The 16,944-nt window shown below is 36.3% G+C and overlaps 1 protein-coding gene across 10 annotated transcripts in view; it reads right to left on the reverse strand.

Annotated features, from left to right (window-relative positions):
• cplane1 (ciliogenesis and planar polarity effector 1) overlaps nucleotides 1–16,944 on the reverse strand; it is a 114,098-nt gene that overhangs the window by 16,043 nt on the left and 81,111 nt on the right. For 3 of the 10 annotated variants that reach the window (XM_039750548.1, XM_039750547.1, XM_039750555.1), the window contains 11 exons: nucleotides 16,168–16,346; nucleotides 15,716–15,821; nucleotides 12,618–12,681; nucleotides 12,351–12,500; nucleotides 11,427–11,492; nucleotides 9,933–10,022; nucleotides 8,860–8,963; nucleotides 5,050–5,272; nucleotides 3,359–3,597; nucleotides 3,033–3,126; nucleotides 1,996–2,142 (listed from right to left, as the gene is read on the reverse strand). In XM_039750548.1, the coding sequence (XP_039606482.1) occupies nucleotides 1,996–2,142; nucleotides 3,033–3,126; nucleotides 3,359–3,597; nucleotides 5,050–5,272; nucleotides 8,860–8,963; nucleotides 9,933–10,022; nucleotides 11,427–11,492; nucleotides 12,351–12,500; nucleotides 12,618–12,681; nucleotides 15,716–15,821; nucleotides 16,168–16,346 (1,462 nt within the window). The remainder of the gene's footprint in view (nucleotides 1–1,995; nucleotides 2,143–3,032; nucleotides 3,127–3,358; nucleotides 3,598–5,049; nucleotides 5,273–8,859; nucleotides 8,964–9,932; nucleotides 10,023–11,426; nucleotides 11,493–12,350; nucleotides 12,501–12,617; nucleotides 12,682–15,715; nucleotides 15,822–16,167; nucleotides 16,347–16,944) is intronic. The other 7 variants (XM_039750550.1, XM_039750552.1, XM_039750551.1 and 4 more) reach the window with 7 other exon arrangements.

A 16,944-nucleotide genomic window follows, 5' to 3' on the forward strand; every position in this document is an offset into this window, starting at 1 on the left:
TACAATCAATCTGAAAAAAAAAAAAAAAAAAAGTTTCCTGTCCAAGGTTGTAAGTCATTGAGTGTCACGTCAAAAATCACAGGTGGTTGTATACTCCTAGCATATAAATGCATAAAAGTCGTAATCAGAAATCCGTTTACAATTAAGAATCACGACATTAACTAAGAAAATACAGGAAGTTATAGAAGGAAACACTGCATGTGCCAGTACACTACACGACTAGTAATGAGAGGTTCACATGCTATGGGACTGAAGGGAATTATGGTAGCTCCAAGTGGGACATTCATAGAAAATTATATTAACTGCATTAGCTGAGTTTGGGATATGACATTGAAGTTTAAGTTCATTCAGTAACATCCACTTTAAAAATCAATAACCTGGTCAGCCAGATACGGCATTCACCATCAATTGTAATCTCTCTGCAGAGGACTAGGACCCACCTAGAGAAACTTAAAGAGATGTTTTCTGCTAAGAAAATCAGCGGCCACCATCCTCCAACACTTGTTTCATTTTGTAAAAGCAGAATTAATCTAAGTCCCATCATATTCCAAACATCTTTTGACTCTTGTAAATGCCACAGTTCTATGAAGACCGGAACACTAGATTTAATAACACTTGAGATGCACAAACCTAGACAGGTATCCAAAGATAAGGTCAAAATGTTGTGTGTTTATATTAAGTTGGTCATTTCTGTACTATTGTGCTTAGTTTTCATCAACGTTATAATACATGTAAATCACCAAATCAAATCCCATGCAAATGATGATGTTATGGTAATAGGGTGTTTAGCTAGAAAAAAAAATTGTCAATCTCTCCATAGTCAAAGGCTTTACCTTGTAGAAATACGTAAAGTTCATTTAGCTCCACCGTTATTTTAAAATATGTGAGTATATATTTATTAGATGTTTCATACATTCAACAATATATCCATAGCAAACAAAATGAATGCCTCACAGCATGCTGTCAACACAGATGAATGCCATTTCCAGGTTTGGTTCCTGCCACAATGCTCCCACTGTAGATAAAATAAGCTTGTTGTACAGTGTGCACTTGTATCCTGCCTCTGAGAGATCCTGTGCACTGGAATTACTCCAAATTCACCGCTGAACAATCAATATGAATTTATGATAACAAAGGCATATGGCATCTATCTATTTACCAAGGATTGAGAGAAGGCCAAGTAAGACAGGAACCGACTCTGGATGACTGCCATCAAATACACTTAAAACATATTGTCAATTTACAGGCTCTAAGTATAAAAAGAAATTGTAGTCCTGAAAGTAAAGTGATCAAACCACAAGAGTCACATGCAAATTTCACACAGAGGGGAGTTGTTAAAACTAATATGAAAGGGCACCTTATCCACCCCAAAGTCCAATGTGGTTATACTGCTAAAAAAAACGAAACAAAACACAGCTTACCTTAAAGTTTTCAGTTATATGATATTGAAGAAGGATATGATAACATGCAACCTTTTTTTGACCTACATATATAAGGTGGAATGAGCAGTTCAGTCACATTCTGTCACATGTAGATAGTAAACAGAGACTCTGACGTCACGTCCCGACTTTTTGCTGGTACTGCAACTCGCGCACGCGTCGCGTTAAATTCTGAGGACCTGCTCAGAGGACGCGTGAAATGAACGCTGGGAATGCGTGGCAGCCATGAGGCGGGCGTGTACGCGTTCTGAGCGTGAAGTATAAATCGGCCCGAACATTCTTGACATCTTTGTTGTTTTTGGCTGTTAGCACATTCTCCTCCTGAGCTGTATGCCACACATGAAGTCTTTTGTTACTTTTATGATTATGATTGTTCATATACAGTAATACTCTCTTTGATATGGGAAGGGTAGGTGTACTGACTAAGGTGGCTACTTAGGGAACATATGCACTACACTGACCATTATACTACAATATGTGTACCATGAAGACATTTCATATTCTAAATTCTCATGTACAGTAAATTGCCTTTTTAGCAGTGCAAAACTGAGCATACCGTCAAATTTGTCTTGGATAACGCAGGGCGAGGAGCTCCTTTTTGCAATTACGGGAACGACAGGATCAACATCAGTGCCTAAGAATAGATTTTCCTCATTTTCTTCCATCAGATCTTCTAATTGATAAAAAGAATTCTGAGAGAATGCTGAAAAAGACCAAAAATAAACCAGAAATGTGATTCAGTGATGGACACAGCTAAAAAAAACCTTAATTCTAAAACAGAAAGGAATGTAAGAATTGTTAGTCTCCTCCAAGCAGTTTGATCTATATTGTATGCACAAAATTAGTACTGGTTTTGTTACTTCATGATGATTTAAACCCAGAGGAGGTGCACTTTACTTGAGTTTCTGATCAAGCAGCCCTACAGCAGTCAATGCACATGAAAGTATTTAATCTGGATGAAAACATGATATTTAACATTTTTTGTGGCCAACATTACAACCTACCTGGGGTAAGTGACATACTAAACAAAATATTTTTGGGTAGAGTATTCCTTTAATGTATGGCCTAAACCAGGGTGAAGGATCCACACCCACTAACAGGGTATAGTTCAAGATCATACTCAATAAAGGTTACTCGGTTCCACTAAACTTTATCCCATTTTAAAATATGTTTTAAAAATTAACATTAATAAAAACAAATGTAAACATTAAATAAAATTATATTTATTCCAAAGGTCAAACTTAAAATGGTGGCAACAGAAAATATACATTCTGTGAAGAAGTCCACAATAATGTTATTAAAAAAAACAATTGCCATATTCTACATGAGAGCCAAACTAGGCCTGCAACCCTTCCTGCTTATGTACTCCATCATTTTGATCTGAACTTATTTTGTCCATCCCTAAGACACTGAACAACACTGGAAACTTTAATGGACAGTTGGATGCATGTTTTTATTGTCCACTAGCAATGAGTTAACAAATCAAAAACCTGGTTACTCATAGGCATCACTGAATTTATCAGTATATTAAATACAGGGATTCTTTTTGATTTTTTCAGAAAAATTTAAAAATATAAGAAAAACTTGAACTACCTGCGATTTCAGCAAAATTGTCTTGGCCATAATGACTTTGTGTTGCTGGCTCTGGGCTAATGGCAGTGCCAAGCTTCTCGATTGTGTTCACCAACTGTCGGGAGAAGGTAAAAGCGAATTACAGAATGTCATATTAATATGTGCACAATTGTGAATATCATGTAAAGGATAAAAGCTAAAACACAAAATATGTCCATATCCACTGCGTACTGAGACAAGATGTATACATATCTCTGGCATTTTAGCATTTTATTTAGATTAAATACCTTATATAAAAAGATTCTGATGGTACTGTTAGAGCTTCTGAAACAAGATCAATATCTTACCAAGCGAGTGTTAGAAAACTCAAGCTCCATGTTTTCTGCAATATTCTGCAAAGCAGTCAGCTGGACATCCATCTCTGACAGTTTTGCAGCAAAATGTCTTTGAGCTACAGATTGGCTTAAAGACTGAGGCAACAACCTCACCGAGTGATCTTCCGGCAGAAACAGCTTTTTGGTTATTTCATCTCCTGTTGGGACAGTAGTTGGTTTGGTCTTTGGCAATGTAGAGGAGATTGGAGAGTCTTAAAAATAATCAAAATAAAACTATGTGAGATCATTTATTTAAATCTGCCTCTTACCAATTCAGTTTTTAATCAAGTAAAATAAACTGAAAATTAAGTTTAGCACATCTTCTTTGCAGTAGAGTCAAATAACACAATGAAAATTAACCTGTAATTTCTGGGTTGACAATTCAACCCACACATTACACTTTTCATACTGGCAGGTGTTGATTCATTTTCATTTTCTGCACCACCACCATTTATATGTTTAGTGTGCCAATCTGAAGTCAACCTTGATAGGTCACTAGTTTATTATCTAATATGCCTTTTATAGAGCACACAGTTATATAGGGATTAACTTGCTAAATCACATCTAACTCTATAATATAAACACTAAGGATAGATACCACAAATAACACACTGCTTGTATAAGTTACTTTAATATGCATCTGTATGTGACATGCTTTAACCTTTGCAGCTGACAGATTTCAAGTAAGAGGCCAAAGCCTGTAAATGTTGTCATACCAAACAGAACTGCAGTGTATTCTGGGAAATCTGAAACGCAAAGCAGGATTCACAGCATTTTGCTTAGTTAGAAAGTGCAGGTTTTGATTCCCCTGGACTTGTGTGATAAGGATTTAGTAACATTTCTGTGTTTTGAGAAATTGTAAAAATGTTAGCTGCATTACTAGAAGAAAGAAAACCAGGAAGTCACTTTGCTTGTGAAAGAGTTCACAGTACTTTGTTGCAAAAGTGAAGTGTCTAGTTCAATAGCTTCTTTGACACTCTGGTAAAGAGCTCAACACAGTTGCAAAACTGGACACTTTATATCTGCTGTGAATATTCTGAACACTTAGAAAAGAGCTCTCTCTTGCAAGGAATCTATTGATTTCATTTTTTTGATTAAGTATATATGACTTGTAACCAAGGAACTGAACCACCATGAAAATGTTATCTGTGACTGAACGAAGATTGCATGAACCCACCCAGGCTATATAATTCTTTGTATTATTTATATTTGCTGCTGTTGGTTTTGATACAAATGAATATAATTTTTAAGTAAAAGCTTAAAGTTCTTCTCTGTGATTATTACTACCAACCTGAGTGTCATGCTTGTCATTCATTTTCTTGTTGTGGCCCCTTAGGGGTAAAAAGGATGCTTTATAAAGTGCTCTACTGGTGGTCAACTGAGCTAAAGTAAAGAAGTAAAAGTAAAAACAGTCCCAACCAGCAAAGCAGCCTGTAATTAGGACTGAACATACTGGGTACAATACCAACAGTGAGATAGGTATGAAGTTAGATGTGATAGATATATAGCTGGATAGGATTTCTTCCTATTCCACATTAAGATAAAAACCCAAGAGGTGAGTTGCTACCTTTCATGTTAGGTGCATGTTGCAGGTGATCCAATAACATCGTAAAACAGCATCTCTTACACTTTTGAACAGGTTGCTCAAGTAAAAACTGCAGTACCTTCAAATGTAGTAGGTATGATATCAACTTTGTCATCTATGGTGAACAAGCCAGAAGGAACTGCATTTGTTACAGAAGGATCCAAAGGACTAAGCTCAACATCTGACACCTCAAGCTTGAAATCAGGCACTAAAGCAGTTGAAGCTGGAGGTGAAGGCAAATCATTCAGCAACTTGGCATCTTCAATGTCAATCACACTGATGAACTGCCGGCCAGCAGGACCCTGAATACACAAAGACATGTGAAGGGGACACTGAGAGAAAGAAACCTTTACACATTATTTGTAACCATTACAGAGCAAGTAAACTTAACTGAATTCTGGATCACAACATATAATATCAAGTGTTTGCTTTCAGTTGGGTTATAAGGTTAGCTATACTGGCAGCAAGTGTTGGCTTGATTGGTAAAATGTACAAATACAGACAACCTATTGCAAGTTTAAATGTAAATTAATAAAGCATGGTTAGCTCTGTGGCCTCTTAGGTGAAGTGTCCTTGGTTTAATTCACATACCAAAGACATGCATGTTAGGGTAACTGGGGACCAAGTCTTTTAAGGGTGATGTTGCTGTTGTCTATCTGGGTTCAAGTGGAGGTCTCTTCTTGCATTAGAGTGCACACTTCCTCTTTGTAATGTGGCCCTTTGTTCCTGGTGTGCTGTTCTTTTCTTAGCCTGTTGTTAGTCTCCTTGCTGTGTCCTCTGCAACTTAGCATGGAAAAGTATTACACGTTCTGGCACAGAAGCTTAGGCTCTGAAGTTCCCTTCTTGAAGTAATGACTACTTATCAGTCTTCTCAGACTGGACTCAGTCACTGGCACAGCGCTTGTCTTGGCAGAATGGATCTCAGCTTTAAGCTCCGCAAAGAGAGAGTGGCTCATATGCTTTCAGGTTTCAGAAAGTAAGCATGTTTCAGAGAATGAAGTAAGCTAGTTTTGAAGCACCGTGCAACCCTCTGATGATTGAAACAAGGCCACTTTCAGTTACAGAACCAGTGCCTGCTCATAGAAGCGTTATTTTGTCCAGGCAAATTCAGTTCAAGGTCACACGTGTAAAATAAATGTCCATTATGGTCCCTTTTGTCTAAAAAGAGTCTGCAAAGATGACAGCTGAACTCTGATTTCCACCTTTGTTATCAGATGATATGCACAGCTGATACTGGTACGAACTGCAATTTAGTTACTTGCTGTGGAATGTGAGTTGGAGATGCAACTAGTTTTCTAAACAATTCTGTTAAATCCGTACCTTAACAGGACTTGTGTGCTACTAAAAGTCTTCAACCATAAAAGGGGATGCGTTTTATCAACCAAAGTCTGTAGCATGAGAACTATGGTTCAAGCCTCTACAAATTACATTTATGACAGAACAAAGGCAAGACTGATGCAGTACCCTCAGGATGACATCAATTATCATTATCTTAGATAGCAACTTTTTTCACTATATTCCTAGTGCAGCCTTCAAGTCACGAGACCACGGAGTACATTTCATTCAAATACAGTAGTTGCTTTTCACATTTTTTGTATTACAATAAATATGGAATAAAAGTAATTCCACTGACTTCTTTAAAAAAAAAAATGACAGAATAAAAAAAAAAAAATCACATAATTTCTCTCTATATATATAAAAGAAAATCCTGGAATGTAAAAGCCAGGCAACGAGACGTGATCATCTCGGAAGTTCTCGAAAGACATTTTAAAGACCCGCGAGACAAAAAACACTGGCAAAGGAGCGTCTCACTGGGCCATGGAACATAAGATTCTTGCAAGACACGCCCTTGTTATCAAATAAGACCAAAGACAGCTAGCAAAACATTCAGTCATGTGCCTTTAGCAAAGAAGAAAGTGCGTCGCGGAGAAAAGACACCCAAGGTGCGATACATATGCAGAGAAAGGTACAGAATTTAAAAGCAGTAACAGGCAAAAGTATTGTAGCGTCCCAGCCAAGCTGAAACCTTTTTTATTTTAAGTGACTGTTAGTTCCGCTCGAGGGAGGGCAGACAACTGATAGTTGGGTGCTGATTGATGCGGTAACAGAGAGGTGACACCCGTGGGAGGAGGGGTTGGAGAAGGTGCTAGAAAGTTGTGTTTGGGCTTACGCAGTAGGCGATTGTTAAAGTAGAACTTTTGTGACACTTTATTACATCAGTCGCTACAGTATCAAAAAAAAATAGCACAGATCGCACTGACAAAAAACAAAAGGAAATTAGTTTAAGTCAGAGAATTTCAAAAACGGGGTTTAACTCAAATGCTTCTATTGGTTACTTTGCCAAAAAAGTATTAACTGCTGATGATGTGGATCATTTTGTCTGTGCTGAAATTCCAAACAGAGAAACCTATCCTGAATTATGGTACAAAGTCATTAAACACAAGTCTCACAGACCTCATTTAAAAGATTCAGCATATTGGGACAGGAAAGATTCTAAATATTGTTTTTGCAGAAGTTTTGAAATAAAAGTGAAACCAATGAAATAGCAACAATTCAAAGAAAAAAAAAATCTTACAAGTGTGTATCCGGAAAACCAAAGCAAGCAGGGGGTGAAGCCCCTAGTTATAATTAAATAAATAACAGAATGCAATTAAAAGTGTTAGGTTGGGGTCCAGCCTAAATAAATCTATTTCAGAGAAACCTTATATTTGGAGAATATGGTTTTAAATAAAAACAAAGGAACATGGATAGCAAATCCAAGGTTTAATGTACCAGTCAGTAAGAGCAATGAAAATTCCCTGAAAGAACCATTTTTTTTTTTTTTAAACACAATCGTACACATATAGCATAATCAGATTAAATCAATTATTCCTTCTAAGCTTAGCAACTCAATGTCGGGAGCAGTAGAGTAACGTGTTAAAAGTAATGCGAATTAAGTAGTCCAATTACGTTTTAAAATAATTAGTAAACTGACGTAATACTTGTTTTGTTAAAGCAAAAATACCTTCACTATTATTATCCCAGGAGCACAAGCTGAAAGGCAAGACGCCATGCAAAAAAGAATACACTACATGTAATCCAGTAAGAGAAATATATTAATAAAGTGTCTGTTTAGTTTTCATCCAGCAATATCCTATAGATATTCTGACACAGTGTCGATCGAATGATGCATCAGCCAATGTTCATACCGCGTATCATCGGTGGCTCAGTTTGAGGATATAAAAAGTATTTACAAAACATAGGAAAGTTATCGCATTTGGTTATGTTTCTGGTCAGTTTCATGAAAGTTCATATATGAGCTTAGGTTTTAATAACAAATGCTGGCCAGTCAAATACGTAGTTTTCCATACGAAAGAAGAAAATGCATTACATTTTATCAAAAGGAAACTATATTACATATGTGGTTGCTTTTTTGTAAGTAATAGTAATCCAAGTTATTTTTAAAAGCAATGTTTCTCATTAGGAGAAGAGGCTTCATGCTGGACATTGGAGTGTTTTGCCAAAGAAAAACTAAATAAGGGGAGTTCATAAGAAATTAGGTTTCTGTCTTAACTAGATTTTTTACCTTATCATAGTTTTGTGTTTGCATGTAAACACAATCAATTATAAAACAATACAATGTGAAAAAGTTCAAATAGGCTATGTAACACCTTTTATGGTCATGACATACAGTTCATTTGTTTTCAGCCCTCACAATTTTCAATAACTTTGTATGAAAAGGTCACTTATTTTTAGAACTCCCCCCCCATTTTTACTTATCTATGTAGACCCTGCGATAAAGCAAATAATGACAGCAGCACTTTATATTACCTTAAATTAAACTGATGAAAGTGTATAATGGGTACTAAATCAAGGATTATATGTGTATTGTACAGTCATGAAGACTAACCTGATCTATTACAGGATCAAACGTTTTCTCAGGAAGAAGTTTCTGTTCAGGCTCTGCTGAAAATCTGAGTCTGAGGAAAACATCTGGAGGCAGCATGGTATTTGCTGGCAAAGCAAAAAATTAAAATTAAAATAATGCATAAATGAATGCAATACATAAAGATATCATGACAATGGTTTTAAAAACAGGACAGAACAAAAAAATCAAAATAAAATATAAAAGGGTACAAAATTATTTGGTCTGTCTTTCAACAGGAAATTCAATACAAATGCTATATTTCAAACATTTGATACAAAAGTTATTCTAAGTGTGTATGCAATTGTGGAATGTCTAATAGTGTTTCTTTTTTGTTAGCTAAACCTGAACTTCACATGGTGTTACGATGGCTAGTGCTATTCATGCGTCCAGCGTCTTGGTTTTAAATCTTGGCCCAGTTGCTGTCTATGTGAAGTGTGCATGTTCTCCCCATGCCTACCTGGATTTTCTTTTCTCATTCTAAAGAAAAGTGTGTGTGTGTGTGTGTGTGTTTGAGTTTCATTGTGCCCACCAATGCATTGGTGTCCCATTCAGGGCTTGTCTCTTCCATACACCTGATGCTGCCAGGACATGATATGGTTTCTTCAGTTCTGAAATAGGAGGCTCATTGATGGATGAACCTCAAATATGTGACTTTATGTTTTCTGTAAATTCAAACACAAGTCACATGGATTTGGTTTTATACTGTAGGACATGTACTTTTCTCACTGCAAAATTTACAATGAGTTGGTCCTCTAACATACTGATGAGGTGGTGAATGCCTTTATTTCTGCAGAATTCTCATGTTTGTCATCGCCTAAACAAATTGTGTCCTTCTTGTTCTGAAGTGTGTACAAAAGTCTGATGTGTTTACAGGCAGAGCCAGTGCTGTTTTTCTTCATTAGGCTTTTTGTTCAACCTAGAACAGATATGCTCATGTAGTCACTTTAGATTTGGGCACTGCAGTATGTGATTTAAAATTACTACAAGCCAACCAACCATGATACTAAAAGGACAAACAAGAAGTGTGACTAAAGAGACATTCAGCCACACCTTACCTGCATCCTCTAGTGAAGTAATGGGTCTTGCTGCAGATTTTGCTAAAGATTCCTCTGTCACAGTTTCAGCATCTCTGTATGATTTTACGGCTTAAGAGGAAAAAAATGTCTGATTTCAATATAAACTGTCTTTTGATAATTACTGGGTATAAATTAGCACAGCAGACCCCCGTGACCCTGTAGTTTGGATACAGCAGGTTGGATAATGGATGGATGGATAAACAAATAACATAACAAAATGGATTTTGTAATAAAGGTATTAATAACTTAGTGATAAACAATATTTGTTTCCTAGGAACATGCATTTAACAAAAGCTATCAAAAAATTTAAAGTAACCATGAAAAGAAAGGTGCAGTGCATCACTAACAATGCAGCATACATTATGTCTACTGTACATCTATTGCATATTCCAGGCTTCCAAACTTGTCCAGGGGCACCCCAGATCTGCGGCTGTCAAATTTGTTGTTCTGAAATATTTTTTTTAATATAGGCATCGTTGCTATAGAAAAGGACTGTGATACCACAGCCAGTTCAATTAAAGTAACTTTTGCATGAGTCTCTTTACAGAGTACAGCCTAAGACAACTTACAAAAATGCTCAGCTATAACATGATAACAGTAAACAGCTGAATCTTACAAAATTAATACACATAAACACACGTAACAGCTTGGCTATGACAAATCTAATTAATATAAACAAAACAGAGCATGATAAAATCAATTATAAAAGAGCCATGCGAGAGAAGAAAATAAAAACTTCTTTCAACAGCCGTCTTGGAGGCACAGTCATTGATAACAGACAATATCAGACAGTTACAGTTCTGATGGCCACAGTTAAACATTCCCTCCCAGGCATTCTACGACATTATAAACATATGCTGGACACTGTAAAAAGAAGATTAACCCTCTTGTCATTAATCCCAAGGCTCCCAGTATCTCTGATGTTGAATCGCATGTCTGCTTTTAACTGGAAATCTAAACATGATGTTATTTCTATCTGTACACCTTCATCGTATCAATCTAAAAAATCACTTTGATGTTATTCACTTTCAAAAGATTAACAAACATTTCTTGATTTTGTTATCTTATTGATTTGGGTGCAAATATTATTGTCTTTAATTACCACTATATTTCATAACAAAAGTGTGAGAGCAAAATCATAAACAAAAACTCTTGAGAAGTTTGAGACTGACTCAATAACTGTATAGGAGTGAAATGGCAGGATGTTTAATTGAAACTGAACTCCATTTAAAACCAGCAACTGGCTGAAGTAAACATGGGCTTCCACTGCCCCTCTATGACCAGGACAGTGTCCTTTCCATTCAACTTGCCCTCTTTATTTATGTGACCTTTCATTGTTATCTATTTTCTGTTTATGCAGGTACAGTTTCACTCATAACAACCAATGCACAAGCAGTTTGATTTACAGCTACACACAAATCATGCAAAAATTGGTTACAGCATTAAGCAGAGGACTTTAAAAAGTGCACTTACAAATTGGTTGGTCATTCTGCAAGGTCAAAAGGTCTGTGTTTATTCCAATAGCAGCGCAAGAAACAGCTAGACGCAGAACGTAAGCAAATCAAACAGCAGAGTCAGAGATGCAATCATGACTTGAGACAATTTGATTATGCAGATTTAAGCACAAAGTAAACTGATAGAAGGAAAGAAAACACTCCAGACTGTTACAGTAAAAGTCATTTGATGTGCAGTGCAACTTATCAGCTGTGGTATATTTTAGTTCACTAAAACTAAATAAAACCATTTGTTAAAAGAGATTACATAAGGTACTTCTTCAATTAAGATTTTTCTAAGCTGCTTAAGTGGCTTCCTTTATATGCATCTTCCCATCAGGCTCATGTCCCAAGGGAGGTCAAGCTAGGATGTTGGGCCACAAGTATGGATAATAAGTTTTAGGAAAAATGCTGACTCACTTCTGGATAAAATTACCTGATAATAACAATACCTCTAGCAAAATGTGCACTTAAAGTGTGAATTACATAACTATTTTCTGTTGGCATGCATACAAAACAAGGACGAGTTACAGAGATGAATGGCTGAAGCAAAATGGCATACTGGTTAGTACTGCAGCATAACATCTCCAGAGATCTGGTTTGAAATCCTGGCCTAGTCACTGTATAATAGTTGTGCATTTTCCACATTTTTTGCACATCCCAAAGTCATGCATATTAGGCTGACTGGCTCCATAGGAATGTGTTCAGCTCAAGCTTCATCACAGAATTACTGATGAACTTGACATATGAACAATAAGCTATAAAAAATGATGGTGAGTGCTCAAAAATATTTGGATAATAACTATTACGTGCACTGTGTTTTACTAATAATCAAAAAGTACTCTAAGCTAAAAATTTTAAGGTTGTATACATATATGATGAGTTTCAGCATAGATAGTAGTACCCTGGTCAGTGTTTGTGGCTGCATGGCTTATATCTGCAGGACTCTTCTTTGTTGAAGCAAAACAGTGCAATTCAGCAGAGGTGGGCAAAGGTCCTGCAAGCACGCTTCCATCATGTAGCAAAGAATCAAATGACCCTAAAGCAAATAAGACTGTGCAAATTACACATGAAACCAGAAGCTGCATAGAGCTGTATCAATTTAGAAGAGAATAAATACACACACCCAGTGAAATAAATGAATTGGTATTGCAATTTATTCATAACTAACCTGGTGGAAAAATAAAGCCATCTCCCAGTTCAGGTTGAAGCGATTGAGGTTCACATTCTGCTTGCTACAGTGCAAAAGAAAAACAAGAATTTTGTAAACTGTGCAATTTTTCAAATTCAATTCCCGACAGACTGCTGTGAACTCTATTTTTTGTTAAAACCTCATGCCTTTTTTATAGGGATCAATTATACATAAAAAAATTATTTATGAAACAAAAAAATGTTTGGTGGACTACAGTGGATTAGTATACATCAATGCACAAAGTTTTTCTTTTAAAACACTGTATTGGAACAGTGTAGATAATTCAAGATGAAAATGCAGACAGCATCACATAAACTGCTTCACTGAATCTTGCTCTCTCATTTTTAATTTCTACCAAGCCAAAGGGAAAAGAGGAGGTAATAGTATACAGAAAAACTAAAACTAAGAAAAATAAACTTAAGTGTGAACAGGTTTATGTACATTAAAAACCCTAACAAGATTATGTTATATATGTTATTTTTGTTATTAACAAAATGTATTTTTGTGAATTTTATACAGCTGTAAAATCTATTATGATTAGGAATTTCCAAGACAGTAGATGGACCTGGCATCTCATTACATGACAGCAAGTAGAGTAATTCTTCAACTTAAACAAATTTCAATAGTGGGTAATTTTCTGTTCCCAACTAATTGTTTAATTATAATTAGGTTTAGAGTTAAACTTCAACAATTTAAAACATTAAAATAAGAAACAGAAATCAGACTTAAAAACTATTCCTCCCTTTTGTACTTGATACAACATTTTTAATAGACTCCACCTTTGTTAGAAATTAATATCATAACCTGTTTTAGATGAAAATGTATGGTCCCAATTTGTTTAAAGCTTTAAAATGAAGATAACAATGCATCCTGGACTCTGTTCACACTACTAAGTTTCTGTTTAAATATTCATATATTACTATATTAGTATATAGTATTAATAGTATAGTAGTATTATATATATTAGTCTGCAATTTCACATTTTGCCCGCACTACCCTGGTATTTTCAACCCTAAAAAACATTAAGAGTTTTGAAAACGCAGCAGGTAATAAGATCTTGTCATCTTTGCCAAAAAATACATACAGTGGGATGCAAAAGTTTGGGCAACCTTGCTAATAGTCATTATTTTCCTGTATAAATCGTTGGTTGTTACAATAAAAAATGTCAGTTAAATATATCATATAGGAGACACACACAGTGATATTTGAGAAGTGAAATGAAGTTTATTGATTTACAGAAAGTGTGCAATAATTGTTCAAACAAAATCAGGCAGATGCATAAATTTGGGCACCGTTGTCATTTTATTGATTCCAAAACTTTTAGAACTAATTATTGGCTTGGTAAGCTCAGTGACCCCTGACCTACATACACAGGTGAATCCTATAATGAGAAAGAGTATTTAAGGGGGTCAATTGTAAGTTTCCCTCCTCCTTTAATTTTCTCTGAAGAGTAGCAACATGGGGGTCACAAAACAACTCTCAAATGACCGGAAGACAAAGATTGTTCACCATCATGGTTTAGGGGAAGGATACAGAAAGCTGTCCCAGAGATTTAAGCTGTCTGTTTCCACAGTTAGGAACATACTGAGGAAATGGAAGACCACAGGCTCAGTTCAAGTTAAGGCTCGAAGTGGCAGACCAAGAAAGATTTCGGATAGACAGAAGCGACGAATGGTGAGAACAGTCAGAGTCAACCCACAGACCAGCACCAAAGACCTACAACATCATCTTGCAGCAGATGGAGTCACTGTGCATCATTCAACCATTCGGCGCACTTTACACAAGGAGATGCTGTATGCGAGAGTGATGCAGAGGAAGCCTTTTCTCCACCCACAAACAGAGCCGCTTGAGGTATGCTCAAGCTCATTTGGACAAGCCAGCTTCATTTTGGAATAAGGTGCTATGGACTGATGAAACTAAAATTGAGTTATTTGGGCATAACAAGGGGTGTTATGCATGGAGGAAAAAGAACACAGCATTCCAAGAAAAACACCTGCTACCTACAGTAAAATATGGTGGTGGTTCCATCATGCTGTGGGGCTGTGTGGCCAGTGCAGGGACTGGGAATCTTGTCAAAGTTGAGGGACGCATGGATTCCACTCAGTATCAGCAGATTCTGGAGACCAATGTCCAGGAATCAGTGACAAAGCTGAAGCTGCACCGGGGCTGGATCTTTCAACAAGACAACGACCCGAAACACTGCTCAAAATCCACTAAGGCATTCATGCAGAGGAACAAGTACAACGTTCTGGAATGGCCATCTCAGTCCCCAGACCTGAATATAATTGAAAATCTGTGGTGTGAGTTAAAGAGAGCTGTCCATGCTCGGAAGCCATCAAACCTGAATGAACTAGAGATGTTTTGTAAAGAGGAATGGTCCAAAATACCTTCAACCACAATTCAGACTCTCATTGGAACCTACAGGAAGCGTTTAGAGGCTGTAATTTCTGCAAAAGGCGGATCTACTAAATATTGATTTCATTTCTTTTTTGTGCTGCCCAAATTTATGCGCCTGCCTGATTTTGTTTGAACAATTATTGCACACTTTCTGTAAATCCAATAAACTTCATTTCACTTCTCAAATATCACTGTGTGTGTCTCCTATATGATATATTTAACTGACATTTTTTATCGTAACAACCAACGATTTATACAGGAAAATAATGACTATTAACAAGGTTGCCCAAACCATTGCATCCCACTGTAAAAGAATGTTAGAGGGTGAAAATGTTTTCCCCTCCAGAAAAGAAAATTGTGTTTTAACAGGGCAATTATCCAAAGTACATTATTGTATTACAGTATCTAAAGAGAAAAATATGTCTTTGACTTAGAGGTCTAACCTTAATACCACTTAAAATTATATATAAGACCTCAGAATTGCCCATCACTGTTCTCCCAGATAGTCTGTCACCAAAAACAAATTTGCCCTATGAACTCCTCCAGGATTAGGCCAACCTCCCTCCAACTGAAATTATATTAGGAATGTCAAGAAACAGATAGCTACATTTAAAACTGGCCAAGCACACAATAGATACCTTCCAACGACTTGCCTTAAAAATTGTAAGTGAAATTATTACCGTAGTTACCTCTTTCACTTCAACATGTGAAGCATTTGGTTGGATCTTATCACTGACTTTTTCTTCCTCCTCTGTCGGCTCAGATTGCTTCTTTCGCCATTTTTCCCTTTTTTAAAGGAACAATTACAAATCAACACAAACACTACACAGGAAGAAAGTACAGACGTACTGTAATGAGCCCATAAACATCCAGTTAAACCTATCAGACATTTCATGAACTACAAGAAGGAGACTCTAGCTTGCTGTATTAAAATACCCTGAGCAAGCTACTTACTGCACCAGTGGTCAGAATGTGAGAGTAAAATATTTACACTGCCAAACAAAGAGTGGTGCATACCTCAACAGGGTGCTGCCATCAAAGATACTATGAAGTGTCAAACAAACTACATAAAGCTTTTGTTTAACATTATTTTAAAATTATTTCTGAAATCAACATTTATGTGTTTCCTTACCTTTTTGAGCCACCTTCTTTAGATTCTCTGGAAGGTTCTGAAATCCCTCCTTTCAGGAGCTTCCACTGACTGTGCCGGTGTTTGCTTGTGCTCGGAGGTAGTTTGCTTTGTTCAAAGGCAATCAGATCTTGAAGCGGGATGAGTGTATGAGATGGCAAAGGTGGTGCAAACTGAATGACCTTGGAATGAAAAGAAATAGTTTGCTTTCAGCAAAAGAACAGAAGACTAACAAACATGAGTGTTCAGGTGAGCATGCACATATGGCGATTTCTTTACAAGCATCACCAACTGTGATCCCTGGGTGGATCAGTTTTAAATAATTATACAATTATTAATAATTATGATTGCCTATTTTATCAATTATTTCACCATGAACTGAGCTAATTCTGAGCAGAGCTTGGCAATTACAATTATGTACTTTATTGAATACATACCTCAAGTGTGTACACAATACTAGGATATGGGACACTAGCTCAAAGGAAAGTTTTAAAAACCTAAACAGTTTAAGTACAGCCAAAAATACAAATTAGAGTCAAAGTAAATACTAGCATGGTAGTTATCAACAGCAGAAAGAATCATTATAGTTGCTTACAGTCAGCAAACAAGGACAAGGAGAAAAACAACAGAATATTTTAGTGGCAGCCAAGCTCCAAAGTACTCAGCAATCAAGAGTCACTGAAATACACACAAAAGTTTAATTCTTGCTATTTAATTTTGGATTAATTAAGCAGTAGTTCACTGAAATGGGTTTTATGATTTGCCTTAGTGCACACAAAG

This window comes from Polypterus senegalus, chromosome 4 (assembly GCF_016835505.1).
Source record: "Polypterus senegalus isolate Bchr_013 chromosome 4, ASM1683550v1, whole genome shotgun sequence".
Classification (NCBI taxonomy): domain Eukaryota; kingdom Metazoa; phylum Chordata; class Cladistia; order Polypteriformes; family Polypteridae; genus Polypterus; species Polypterus senegalus.